Below are 12,848 nucleotides of genomic sequence, written 5' to 3'. Positions count from 1 at the left end.
ACACGTTGATGTATATTGAAGATGAATTAAATGGTTATGCGTATTATTGCTATGTACAATTATTTACAATAGTGCGGCAAGTTGTGGCTGTATTAATTATAAACTAAGCGCTTAACGGTGGATGCCATACATAGTATGCTAAAGTAACTAACTAGATTAGCCTTTTAAAGTTCTATTTGTATGTAGTTTTGTTTTGTTCCTTCAGTTTGTGAGGCTACACTAGCGTCGATAGCTCATGCAGCGATATGTTGGTGATGTTGCTCATGTCCAGCGTTGGCGGTATGCCCGGACTTATGGAGCCACTGGCTTCGCGGCCCAGCAAACAGTTGCCGTTGGCAGTCAGGCCAATGGGTTTTGGTGTGGGCGGTGTGGCCGTTGCCGGCCGCACTAGAAATGACGAATTGATGGCTGCACTGGACATGTTATTGTTGGTGCCGACGGAGGCGGCCGCGCAGAGTAGCGGATTGAAGCTGCCATGCGAGTGATTAGGTGATACGGGCGTCACCGACGTGGGATGATGCGGCAGCATATTATGGCCCTGACTCTGTTGCGCATACAGCTGGACAGGCAGCAGCGATTGGTTGTGCGCTGTGGCATAGCCAGGACCACTAATGAACTGCACTGGCGGCGGCGGTGGCGGCGGCGGCAGTGGACTTGCCGCAGACAGCAACGACATATTGAGTGGCACCGCCGGACTGCGATAGCTTATGGTCTTCTCCTTTTGCCACACAAAAACATTGTGCACCATGGCGCCGCCGCAGAATACAATGCCCACGCCAATAAGCACGCTGGTTATGATCGCCGGCGTGGAGTGAAAATGATTGAACGTGTAGAGTATGATACCGGTGAGAAAGACGGGTATGGAGATAAAGAAGCCGCTTACAGCGCACGTGCGACTCGCACTTGACTTCTCCAGATACTTATTGTCCCGTCCATCGAACATGGGCGAGCGCAGCAGCTTAACAGCAAACAGAAATTGTATGGCGCAGACCAGCAAGCAGCAGAGATTAAGCGAGAGCGACAAGGCGCAAAGCGCCAGCGTCACATCGTACACAATAATAAAATCTTCGCTACTTATGCTGCGGGTAAGCGCATCCTCGCGGCTGTTGGGCGAGATCTTTAGCAGAAAGATCAGCGAGAGCAGCGCCAACAGCAGAGACACTAAATGAAAAAAGGATCGTTACAATTTGAACTTAAGCTGGTGAAATTTAGCTCATACTCACCTAGACAGAGCAAACCCAGACTGGTGAGCACCTCGCGTGGTCCGGGCCCGTGCTTAGTGGGCTTAACACTTGCCTGCAGCATGGAATTTGGATTAATTGCCAAATTATTGCAGTGGCTATAATTGTGCACATTATTATTGTTGTGCATATGACTGTTGTTGTTGTTGTTGTTGTGAAGTTGCTGCTGCTGCTGCAGCTGATGCGATGTCGGTTGGTGATGATGCTGTTGCTGGCTATTGATATTGCTGCTACTGCTGCTGGCCAGCATATGCTGATTGGTGTACGTATGATGATGCAGGCTGTTGCCATTGGAATGGCAATTGCCATTGGGCGTCAGTGGCGTGAGTGGCTTCATTGGCGGCGTCACAATGTTGAGCAACGTAGAGACATTGCCACCGGCACGCGTGGACGCGCTCAGTGCGGATATGTTAAGCGGCTGTGGTGGTCGCAGGTGTATATTGCGTGCTGTGCTGGCAACAGCTGCTGCCGCAGCCGCCGCCGCTGCTGCTGCTGCTGTAGCGGGTGTTGGTGAAGCGCCTGCTGCAATGGTTGGCACTGGACTGGTGGTGGTTGTAGTTGTTGTTGCTGCAACAGAGGGTGTGCTGCCGTTGTTGGCATTATTATTGTTGCTGCTGCTGTTGTTGCTACTGCTATTGGTGGTGTTGCTGCTGTTGGCAGCAGCAGTGGCACTGCTCGCATTCGAGGCGTGTTTCAGCATTTCCTGTGCGGCGCTCAGGCTTCAATGATAAAGGCACCTGCTGCTGCTGCTGCTGCTTCTGTAGACTGCTTTTGGCTGCTGAGACTGCTCCTCAACGCATTGATAGCATTTGGTTCTGGTTCACATAATGACGGCTGGCTGGCTGCAAAACTGCAAATAAAATTGTTATTAATGTTAGTTTACTGATACCATTTTTATGCACCGTTTCAACGAGTCTCCTTAACGAGCAATCAACACACACACACAAGCATACACACAGGCATGCATACAAACATGAATGAGAAATATTCTCACGATCGGCATTTGAGCTGTAGAGTTTTTAATTTCCCTACAACGTCTTGCGTAAAAAGTCCTTGGGCACTTAAATGAAAAACAGCACAAAAAGTCCTTGAGCACTTAAATGGAAAACAGCGCAAATCTTTTCTTATTGTTTAATATTAAATTTTAAGCTGACTTGACACTTGTAATTTTTTGTTTGGCTTGCGTTACACGAAAAATAATGCCAAGTGCATAAAAAAATTATGAGACGTTCACAGGGAAGCCACTTACACACATACACACACATATATACATGCATATTTTTGTATATGTATGAAAAATGCAATTTGGCCAAGTTGCTAGACAAGTTTACCTTTTATTAATTTCCGTTCTTAGTCAGTGACATTTGCATAGACATAGCTAAAGATTAAAGCGCCGCTCCGGAACACGTTCCATAATTAAAAACAACACAATGAAAACTTGTATAAAATGTTAAATTATGCTCAGCTAAGCGTAGTTAAGCCAAGTCAGCGGTGTCTGCGCATGCTGGCTTACACGCTCCAGAGTTAATCAATACGCGACGCTCCAAGATCGACACACGACAAGCAACTGGGCGACAAGAGGCCCAAAACAAACGCCAAAACAGTAACAGACACACACAGACAGACATACACTGTTGTAAATGTAAATGTATTTGTAGCAATATTTGTTTGCATGTGGCCAAGGCGGGCGACAAGTGAACGAAGAGCGATCAAGTGACAAACTACAACTATCAGCCGAAGTTGCCGTTGCGGTCAGTTCGCTGCGCCAGCCAAGTCAGCCTTTGGTTCTAGCCGCAGGGGCTGCTATTCGTATAACCAGTTAATATGGGAAAGGGGCACTCACACACACAAGCAAACGCACACATACATATGTATGTATGTTGTTCATGTGTGTTTGCAAGGGAGCAAACCTGATCTCGGCGCTCAGTCTATGTTGCACATCTGCATTTGTGTCTGTCTGCGTGTGTGTCTATTATGAACGTGTGTTTGTGTGTCCACCAGCTACTGGCAACACGAAACATAACAACAACAACACCAACTTGCTAAGCCGCATTCCACAAGTTCCGGCTCTAGCAAGATGCTTGGGGAGGGCGGCGCGTGTGCCTGCGCGCTCTTTTGCATTTGCCTGGAAGTAAGCGGTGCGGCATGTTGCCGCGCCAACTTTCCACAAAAACAATTTCAACGCTGCATGCCAAACAAACATAAACTCTATGTATCTTACATACCGTGTGTGCATTGTGCATTAATTCCGAAAAAAAAAAAAAACAAAACATAAATATGAATTAAAATTACTGTTTTTCTTTTTGTTTATTTTAAAGCAACCAGGTCCGTTATATTTTGCAATGCTAATAAATTCAAAATTTCTTGAGATGGTTAATCATCGATATCTATTTGGGTTGGTCGATAAAATGATATTATTGTAGTGATTTGGCAAAAATACCAAAACAAAAGTATCGATTATATACTCATTGTATATTATTTGGTATATTTTCTTTTTTGGGAAAAAAAGGCATATTTCTGTTTTTACCTGACATCTGGCGACAAACTAGCTAAATTGGCCACACTGATTGGCCTAAGTCATAATTTTAATTATTTGTTGCCATTAAATTTCACTGCCAAATTGAAAATGACTGACCCGAGCAAATTGTCCGTAGCCGTGGTCTGTTCATCTAACATGAATCGCTCCATGGAGGCGCACAATTTTCTCGCCAAAAAGGGTTTCAACGTGCGCTCATATGGCACCGGAGAACGGGTGAAACTACCCGGTATGGCGTTTGACAAGCCAAATGTTTACGAATTTGGCACCAGCTATGAGGAAATCTATCGCGATTTGGAGTCTAAAGATAAGGAATTGTGAGTGTAATAACTTAAAGTGTCTATAAACAGTAGTTAATATATAAATTGAACTGCACCCATGCATAGTTATACACAAAACGGATTGTTACACATGCTCGACCGTAACCGGCGCATCAAAAAGTGCCCGGAACGCTTTCAAGAAACCAAAGAACAATTTGACATCATTATTACAGTAGAGGAGCGTGTTTATGACCTGGTTGTTTTGCACATGGAGTCTATGAATTCTGTGGATAATCGACCCGTGCATGTATTGAACGTGGACGTTGTGGACAATGCAGAGGATGCCCTAATGGGCGCATTTTTAATAACTGATATGCTCAATTTGGTAGTGTGCTAAATTAATTCTTAAATTGACAGATTTTTAATTCACTGTTGAATTTTTATTCAGATGGCGAAATCAAATGATATTGACAATGATATTGATGAGATGATACAGGAGTTTGAGGAGCGGCGGAATCGAGTCATATTACACTCGGTGCTCTTTTACTGACAGCCGAAGTTTGGCAATGGTATATGTCCAACAAATCACCTGCGCTCTACTACGGGTAATTGCCATCGCAAGCACAACTACTACACCAACAAGAATAACAAGAGTCGATGGTGATTATCACATCAATAGGAACTTGTAGAATTGTAAATACAAGCGAAATTTTGGTGTCGTGAATGTTATACGTATGTTTGACAGAACGATATACCAATATATATACACATACAAGCACACAAATCGAATTTCAAAAAACAAAATCCAAAAATAATAACATAAATTTATACAATGCAATTGTAATATGTGTTTCCGGCATGTAAAGATGCAGTCATGCATCAATATATAGAATTATAAATAATTGCAGCTTTAGACTGTTGTCCTAAACTAAAATCGTGCTAAGAAAAAATTATTAATGTAATGTTATCGTGTCCTCTTCCTAATTGATTGTAAATATAATAACAAAATGAGCTTTGTCGATACAAAAAAAAAAAAAAAAAAGACTACAATGGCTCCATAGCAATATTACATACTACATATGTACATTCATATGCCAAAAAAAGACAGCTAAGTACATACATGTATGACTATCAAATATTTGTAATTATTTTTATTATGTATGCGCAATCATGACATTGCGCACTTTGTAACTGTTTGTTTTCATTTTTAATTTGAAACTAAGGCAACACTGGCTACACTAAGTCTATGCTCGTACCTCGCACTGTGGGAGTAACAAGTGTGTGTGTGTGAGTCAGTGTGTATGCATGCACTAAAGAGAGCCGGCAAGAGCAAACAGCTTGCGTTTAACATGCAGAAACATAAATACCCTACGCTTTATTTTGCGTATTCAAGTTAAATTGGTTACAAACTAAGATATTTCATTGTTTCAGCAGATAAAAACTATTTGTCTACGTAACTTCTAATGCATATAATCGAGTTAGTCTAAGTGCGACATGCCTGCTGTAAGCTTTCACTGCATGTTAGGGTATCAACAAGTACCAGCACTTGTCGCTGCTGCTGCTTCACAATACACAATATGTATGTGTGTCATAAGTTGCTATGGCGCATTCGCGCTGCGATCGTGTTGAGCTTCATATCGTTAGTCATTTTGAGGGCTCCCGGCGGTTTAGTATTATCCAAACTGAATTTACGCGTTATTACGATCGCAACATAAACAACAAGACGCGTGTGTGTGTGAGCGCGCTGAAATCACTGACTTGGGCTTTTTTTTTTTTTGTAATACTTGGCATTTTGATTGCTTTTTCATTCAATATTTTCAATAAGCTTGCAAAAGACTATACTGAGCTACTAATTAGTTGTTCATAAGCGGTAAACAATAATCGCAGTAAGCGCTGTTAAGCTGACTCTGTGATTTTTTTTTTTTTTGGCCAGCAAGCAGTTACAGACAAGAAGAAGACCAAGGCAAAAACAAAACAAAACCCGACAATTGTACGCAGTTAACTTAAGCAGACAAAATGCCAGCTAGTAATGTTGGTAAGTTAACATGTGATATGTACATATATGTAAATACATATGTAAATAGAAAGTGTGTAAGTATGCGTAAACAGGTGTGTTGATTTCTTAGCTTAGTGTGTCAGGAGGAAAGTGCGCACGCGCGCCCTTCAAATGCGTTCTTTAACAAAAGGGTCACCTACAAAGTGGCTTATCGCCAATTTCAATCTCTTCAACCTTACACTTTATCTATCAAACGGCACAAATATATATTTTTGTTCTTCTTCGTGCTGTTGTTATTGTACATTTTGAAGCACCGAATAACCTTTCAAGCTGAAGTTCAACACGCAGAAAGAGCGCACCAAAAAGAAGAGAGCGTTCTTAAGTGTATATGTGTGAGTGTGAGAGAGTGATGCAGCGTGGCATTGAGAAATTAGCCAATGCTAATGACATTGAGTACTTACACGTAAATTGCATTACATACATATCTTATACTACGTGTGTGTAGGTCTTTGTTAATTCAAAGCCTTTCATTTAATGTCAAGTGTGTGTGCGTGTGTGTGTGTGCATTCTCTTGCCTTGTCAAATGTTCAATGTGTACACACGACTTTTGTTTTTGTTATTTTTATAAGCTGACTCAGGTCACCGCAGGAGATCAGAAAATATGAATGTAAATATGTATTTAGGCTGGTTTGAAAGCTTATGCTGAGGCCTTGAATTGTTGTTAATAAACTAATGCAAACTCTCATGCATTTGACGATTATAATTTTCAAAAACTTTGTGAAATAATTACGTTTTAGGCTTTGGATTTTTTGCTTTAAACTGCTTGTAATTATTATAAGGCAAAGTAAGCTTTGTTTAATGTGTGCATAATCAAATTTTGAAATCTGACAATGCACGTATAATATTTAAAACTCACTGATAGTGCAATGCTCTTGTCAATTGCTATATGCATATGTATGTATGTATGTTATTAGACCAGAAGCTAAATGGTTTATGTACATTAAGTCTATATACTAATTGCCATAGTTTCCGTATTCGAAAAACCAAAAACCGAAAGCTAACGTTTCGTTTCGAATTTCTCAGCTGTTAAAGCTTCGTCTAACAGCAGGCCAGCTGTTATTTCTAAATTGTTTATACGTTTATACTGCTGCTGCTGATGTTTTTGTTGTTTTTTTTTTTGTACCTTTAGTTGTATTTGTAGTGGCTAGAGCACTGTTAAATGTTTGACTTGGATGTAATATGCGCGGGTATCGTGAAAGCGTTACGCCCGCTGCTAGCGCATTTCAAAGTCACGTTGAAGCTGAAGCCAAGTTATTTGCGTTGCTGCCAAGCACATCGTAAGATCGTCTCCAGCTAGATATATTGTCATAGAGCTGACCTCTAAGCAGCGAGGCAGTAAAGAACAAATCAAAAGCTAATATACGCCATATAAATTACAGATCCTGTCAAGCCTGCAAGCAAGCAGGTGGGCACAAATACCTGCAGCGATACGGGTACACTGGATCTGATCATCAAGTCGTTGAGGTCACCAACCATGATATGCGAGGGCACGCACTTTGATCGCAAGATACCCCATACTTTTGTCATCTTTGGCGCTTCAGTGAGTACAAATCAAGCATAGAGTGCATGAGATGTACTTATGGCTGTTCCTTTATTTATATAGGGTGATCTGGCTAAGAAGAAAATTTATCCAACGCTTTGGTGGCTCTATCGTGATGATCTCCTGCCCAAGCCCACCAAGTTCTGTGGCTATGCGCGTTCAAAGCTCACCATAGAGCAGCTCAAGGACAACTGCAGGCAGTACATGAAGGCAAGACATTTACATCTAAATACGATTACTACTATTATTGTTAAGCACAATGTACTTCTCCTGACAGCTCCAACCTTATGAGCAGGCCAAGTACGATCAGTTCTGGGCACTCAATCATTATGTAGCGGGCAGCTACGATGGACGCACAGGCTTTGAGATGCTGAATCAGGACATTCAGCTATTGGAGGAGCGCAAGAAAGCCAATCGTATTTTCTATTTGGCACTGCCGCCCAGTGTCTTCGATGAGGTGACCGTTAACATCAAGAACATTTGCATGTCTGTGGAGTAAGTGATGTTGTTGCTTAACCAGGTTCGGGATTCATTTGTTTGTTGTCTTTGGCAGTGGCTGGAATCGCGTAATCGTGGAGAAGCCCTTTGGTCGCGACGATGTCTCCTCGAAGGCATTGAGCGATCATTTGGCCAGCTTGTTTCAAGAGGATCAGCTTTATCGCATCGACCATTATTTGGGCAAGGAGATGGTGCAGAATCTGATGACCATACGTTTTGCCAACAAGATACTCAGTTCGACGTGGAATCGTGAGAACATTGCCTCCGTGCTGATCACATTTAAGGAGCCTTTCGGCACGCAGGGACGTGGCGGTTACTTTGATGAGTTTGGCATTATTCGTGACGTGATGCAGAATCATTTGCTGCAAATACTCTCGCTGGTGGCCATGGAGAAGCCCGTGAGCTGCCATCCAGACGACATACGCGACGAGAAGGTCAAGGTGCTGAAGAGCATCGAGTCGCTGCAGTTGTGCGACATGGTGCTGGGACAGTATGTGGGCAATCCCCAAGGCAAGACCGAGGATGAGCGCACGGGCTATTTGGACGATCCGACGGTGGACAAGGACTCAACGACACCCACCTTTGCCCTGGGCGTATTGAAGATCAACAATGAACGCTGGCAGGGTGTGCCGTTTATACTGCGCTGCGGCAAAGCGTTGAACGAGCGCAAGGCTGAGGTGCGCATCCAGTACCAGGATGTGCCTGGCGACATTTTCGAGGGCAATACCAAACGCAATGAGCTCGTCATTCGCGTGCAGCCTGGCGAGGCGCTCTACTTCAAGATGATGACCAAGAGTCCGGGCATTACGTTCGATATTGAAGAAACAGAGCTGGACTTGACCTATGAGCATCGCTACAAGGACTCGTATCTACCGGACGCGTACGAGCGTCTCATACTCGACGTCTTCTGTGGCTCCCAAATGCACTTTGTGCGCTCCGACGAGCTGCGCGAGGCATGGCGCATCTTTACACCCATTCTGCACAAGATCGAGCAGGAGCACATCAAGCCCATACCCTATCTGTATGGCTCCCGCGGCCCCAAGGAGGCGGATCGACTCTGCGAGCAGAACAATTTCAATTACTACGGCTCCTACAAGTGGCACGCCAGCAAGACCTCGCCCGTTAGCTCCAATCTTTGATTAACTAGACTTGACTTGGCTTGGTTGACTTTTCGGTTGGGCATGTTGCGTGATTGTTATTAGTTTGTAACTATAGTTTTAGCTATAACTATGGCTACTTTTAGTTATATTAATATAAATTATATTAATGGTTAAACAATATTCTCTTTACAATTTCTTTGGCTTATTTTTTATACAATTTTACTTTTGTATTTAATAAATACTGATTTACTCATAACTTGGTCAACAATCTAGCGTCTCTTTAATTGCAATCGTTTGGTATTGATGTAAAAACATTTTGCTATTGATGTAACTCCATTTGTAATTCTACAACTTTAAAATTTTTTCGCATTTTTTATATTTAATCAACTGGTAACAATGCATTATTGGACAAAATATCAAAATATACCAAAATATCTTAGAGTTTCAGTTCAGATGCATCTCACGAGTCTAACAAGCCATAAAACTCTAAAATCGGATGGAATTTCGCTGAATTACAGCTTATTACAGATTGATATTTCACGGCAATTTGGCTTGTTTGCTTACTGTTTTGTTCATAGCTTCGCCAAATAATTTTTTTAATCATACATTTTTGCACCTATATCATTTGTGTTTGCGATTCCTACAATTAATGGTATAAATCAGTTCAATCAGATTTTTTTTCGCTGAGTTAGAGTCTTTCAAAGTTTGCAGAACGCATGCGCTTGTAATTGATGTAACAACGTTTTGTTATTGATGTAACTCTATTTTATTATGTTAGTTAATATTATTATTATACATTGTATACACATATATTGATTTTAATAAAATACTAATCAAAAACAAACTAAATATGTTTCATTATTTGAAGTGCGAGAAAAGAATTCTTAAGGAAGGCTTGTTCTCAATAGCGTTTGTTGATTGCGTATGCGCTCCATCTTCCGCTTTTCTTTATAAATCTTTACGAACAGGTGGTGTCTGGATAACAACAATAACAAACATTACTTACCTTACTTACCTGTAGCATCCGTCATACTTACCTTCGCCACAAGCCGCAAGTTTTTACCCAGTACAAATTGAATTTTTTACATTCAAAATGAATTTAGTTCTTTTTTAAATTGTAATTGCTTTAAGTTTTATAATTACCTTGTTGAGATAGACCTCAACAAAGTCTGTAATAAAACATTTATTCAGAAGTTACAGCTTTGCAATGAACAAAACACAAGTCTGCATCATTTGTTTTTTAGACATATCTTACTCAAAAATCATTCGATTCTTAAATGGTTTACTGCTGCAAGACAAATTTGTGTAACTATATTTTGAATTTTAGGCATGAAACTTTAAATTCGGAAGCAATCAAAGTTTATACTCCACAAAAATTTGTCTTGTTAGTTTACTATTTTGTTCATAACTTCGCCAAATAATTTTTATATCATGCAATCTTATACTCATTTTAAATTTGCTTTTCACGCCAACATATAGACGTATAAAGCATTTGGATCGGATTTTTTTAGCTGAGTTACAGCTTTGCAAAGTTTGAAATTAAACAAAAAGATACTCTTCAGCGTTGATTTCCTTGCCATAACTATTTCAAAAACAATTTTTTATTGATCGAACGCAACAGCATATATTTATTTACAATCTCATGAGTAAAATAAGCCTAAGAGCACTTCTGTGTGATTTTTTTTGGCTGAAGATATAGCTTCTCAAAGTTAGATATTGATAAGAAATGAAGACGGCATCATTTTTGGCAAAAATTTAAAGGGTTACATCACGTTTTTTGCCAAAATATCGAAAATCGTAGACTTTCCAAGTTTTAAACAAAATGTTACTCTTCAGCATTGGTTTTGTTGCCATAACCATTTCAAAAACAATTTTTTATTGATCGAACGCAACAGCATATATTTATTTACAATCTCATGAGATAACTTCGACAAATAATTTTTAAATCAAACATGGTTATGCTCATTTGAATTGTATTTGCAACGCCAACATAAAATGGTATAACACAGTTGAATCGGATTTTTTTTCGCTGAGCTACAACCTCTCAAAGCTTGAGACGCAACTGTTTGATATTGATGTAACAACTTTTAGTTATTGATGTAACTTTATTTGTTTCTCCAGTTAAGATAGTCGTTCGCTACTGTATGCCAGTGAGAAAATACTTACCTTACTTACCTTGTCTGCTCATCATACGTCCCTTACACCTACGATTCCAGCTTTCTGTTATACCCAATTCAAATTGAACTGTTACATTCAACTTGAACTTAGATCTTTTCTTAATTCATACTACTCAACCATTTGTTATTGATGTACAAAGCAACAATTGTTGTTAACGTGCAACACCATTGGTTGTTTATTTAAAAAAATTGGCAACTAACGTTGTTATTTACATCAGCAACCATTGGGTGTCTGTTTTGTACATCAACAACCAAAGGTTGTTTGTTTTGTACATCAGCAACCTTTGGCTGTTTGTTTTGTACATCAGCAACCTTTGGTTGTTTGTTTGTACATCAACAACCAAAGGTTGTGTTGCATTAAGAACCAAATGATATTTTGCATCAATAACCGTTTGGAATTGATGTAACAAACTTTGTTCCTTATGTAACTCTGAAAGCAACAAAAGAAAGTTAGCTGCATTGCCATAACTTTCTTAAAAATCAAATGATGTTCGCTATGTTCGTATTGATGCTTTAAACAAAGTTGCATCATTTCATTTAGGATTCAACAACAATCTGACGCCATTAGATGAGTTAGAGCTTAAGTTGGATATTGAACACAAAATTGTCTTGTTCATTTACTCTTTTGTTTATAACATCTACAAATATATTTTTTTTTATACAATTTTATAATCATTTTAATTGTGTCTTCCACGCCAACATAAAGAGGTATAAAAGATCTGGATTGGATTTTTTTAAGATGAGTTATAGCTTCTCAAGGTTGGAAAATAAACAAAAAGTAAGTCTGCAGCATTAGTTTCACTACCATAACTTAATCAAAATAATTTTATTATCAATCAAACACAACAGAATATGTTTATTAAGAATCTCATGAGTAAATTAACCCAAAATACTCTTTAGTGCTTTTTTTTTTTGGCTAGCATCTCAAAGTTAAAAAGTGATATGAAACGAAGACGGCATAATTTGTGGCAAAAATTTAAAGGGGTTACATCACGTTTTTTTGCAAAAATATCGAAAATCGTAGACTTTCCAAGTTATAACGCAGTTTTATTCTTATGCATCTCACGAGTCTAACAAGGCTCGAAACTCTGAAATCAGACGCCGTTTCGCTGAATTACGGCTTATCAAAGTGCGATATTTCACAAAAAATTTGTCTTGTTTGTTTACTATTTTGTTCATAACTTCGACAAATAATTTTTGTACTATACATTTTTACACTCATTTCAAAAATGTCTTCAAGGCCAACATAACGAGGTATAGAACATCTGGACCAGATTTGTTTAAGCTGAGATATAGCTTCTCAAAGTTGGAAAATGAACAAAATGTCAGTCTGCAGCGTTGGTTTTATTGCCATAACTTGCTGTAAATAATTTTTTTAGTGATTAAATACAAAAGCATTTGTTTATTTACTATCTCATGAGTTAATTAAGTCTAAAATCC

General features: G+C 39.6%; 3 protein-coding genes across 4 annotated transcripts; 2 read left to right on the top strand and 1 right to left on the bottom strand.

Annotated features, from left to right (window-relative positions):
• Positions 1-191: 191 nt before the first annotated feature.
• Positions 192-2,916, bottom strand: LOC108606650. The gene is made up of 3 exons (XM_017996965.2): positions 2,573-2,916; positions 1,224-2,091; positions 192-1,161 (listed from the first exon to the last, which is right to left on the bottom strand). The coding sequence occupies exons 2-3, from the start codon at positions 1,939-1,941 to the stop codon at positions 215-217; spliced, it is 1,665 nt and encodes a 554-aa protein (XP_017852454.1). The 5' UTR covers positions 1,942-2,091; positions 2,573-2,916; the 3' UTR covers positions 192-214.
• Positions 2,917-3,780: 864 nt separating this feature from the next.
• Positions 3,781-5,168, top strand: LOC108605909 (RNA polymerase II subunit A C-terminal domain phosphatase SSU72). Its single transcript, XM_017995725.2, has 3 exons — positions 3,781-4,094; positions 4,164-4,422; positions 4,486-5,168. The coding sequence occupies exons 1-3, from the start codon at positions 3,868-3,870 to the stop codon at positions 4,585-4,587; spliced, it is 588 nt and encodes a 195-aa protein (XP_017851214.1). The 5' UTR covers positions 3,781-3,867; the 3' UTR covers positions 4,588-5,168.
• Positions 5,169-5,819: 651 nt separating this feature from the next.
• LOC108606276 (glucose-6-phosphate 1-dehydrogenase) lies at positions 5,820-9,419 on the top strand. 2 transcript variants are annotated; one of them, XM_017996256.2, is made up of 5 exons: positions 5,820-6,072; positions 7,473-7,633; positions 7,697-7,843; positions 7,911-8,128; positions 8,187-9,419. In XM_017996256.2, the coding sequence occupies exons 1-5, from the start codon at positions 6,054-6,056 to the stop codon at positions 9,268-9,270; spliced, it is 1,629 nt and encodes a 542-aa protein (XP_017851745.1). In that variant the 5' UTR covers positions 5,820-6,053; the 3' UTR covers positions 9,271-9,419. The 2 variants fall into 2 exon arrangements, with proteins under 2 accessions (XP_017851745.1, XP_017851744.1); XM_017996255.1 differs by lacking the exon at positions 5,820-6,072 and adding an exon at positions 7,214-7,370.
• The last annotated feature ends 3,429 nt before the right edge of the window (positions 9,420-12,848 follow it).

This window comes from Drosophila busckii, chromosome X, assembly GCF_011750605.1.
Source record: "Drosophila busckii strain San Diego stock center, stock number 13000-0081.31 chromosome X, ASM1175060v1, whole genome shotgun sequence".
Classification (NCBI taxonomy): Eukaryota; Metazoa; Arthropoda; class Insecta; order Diptera; family Drosophilidae; genus Drosophila; species Drosophila busckii.
Note: the sequence above shows the minus strand (reverse complement) of the source record. Positions and strands in the feature narration are given on the sequence as shown.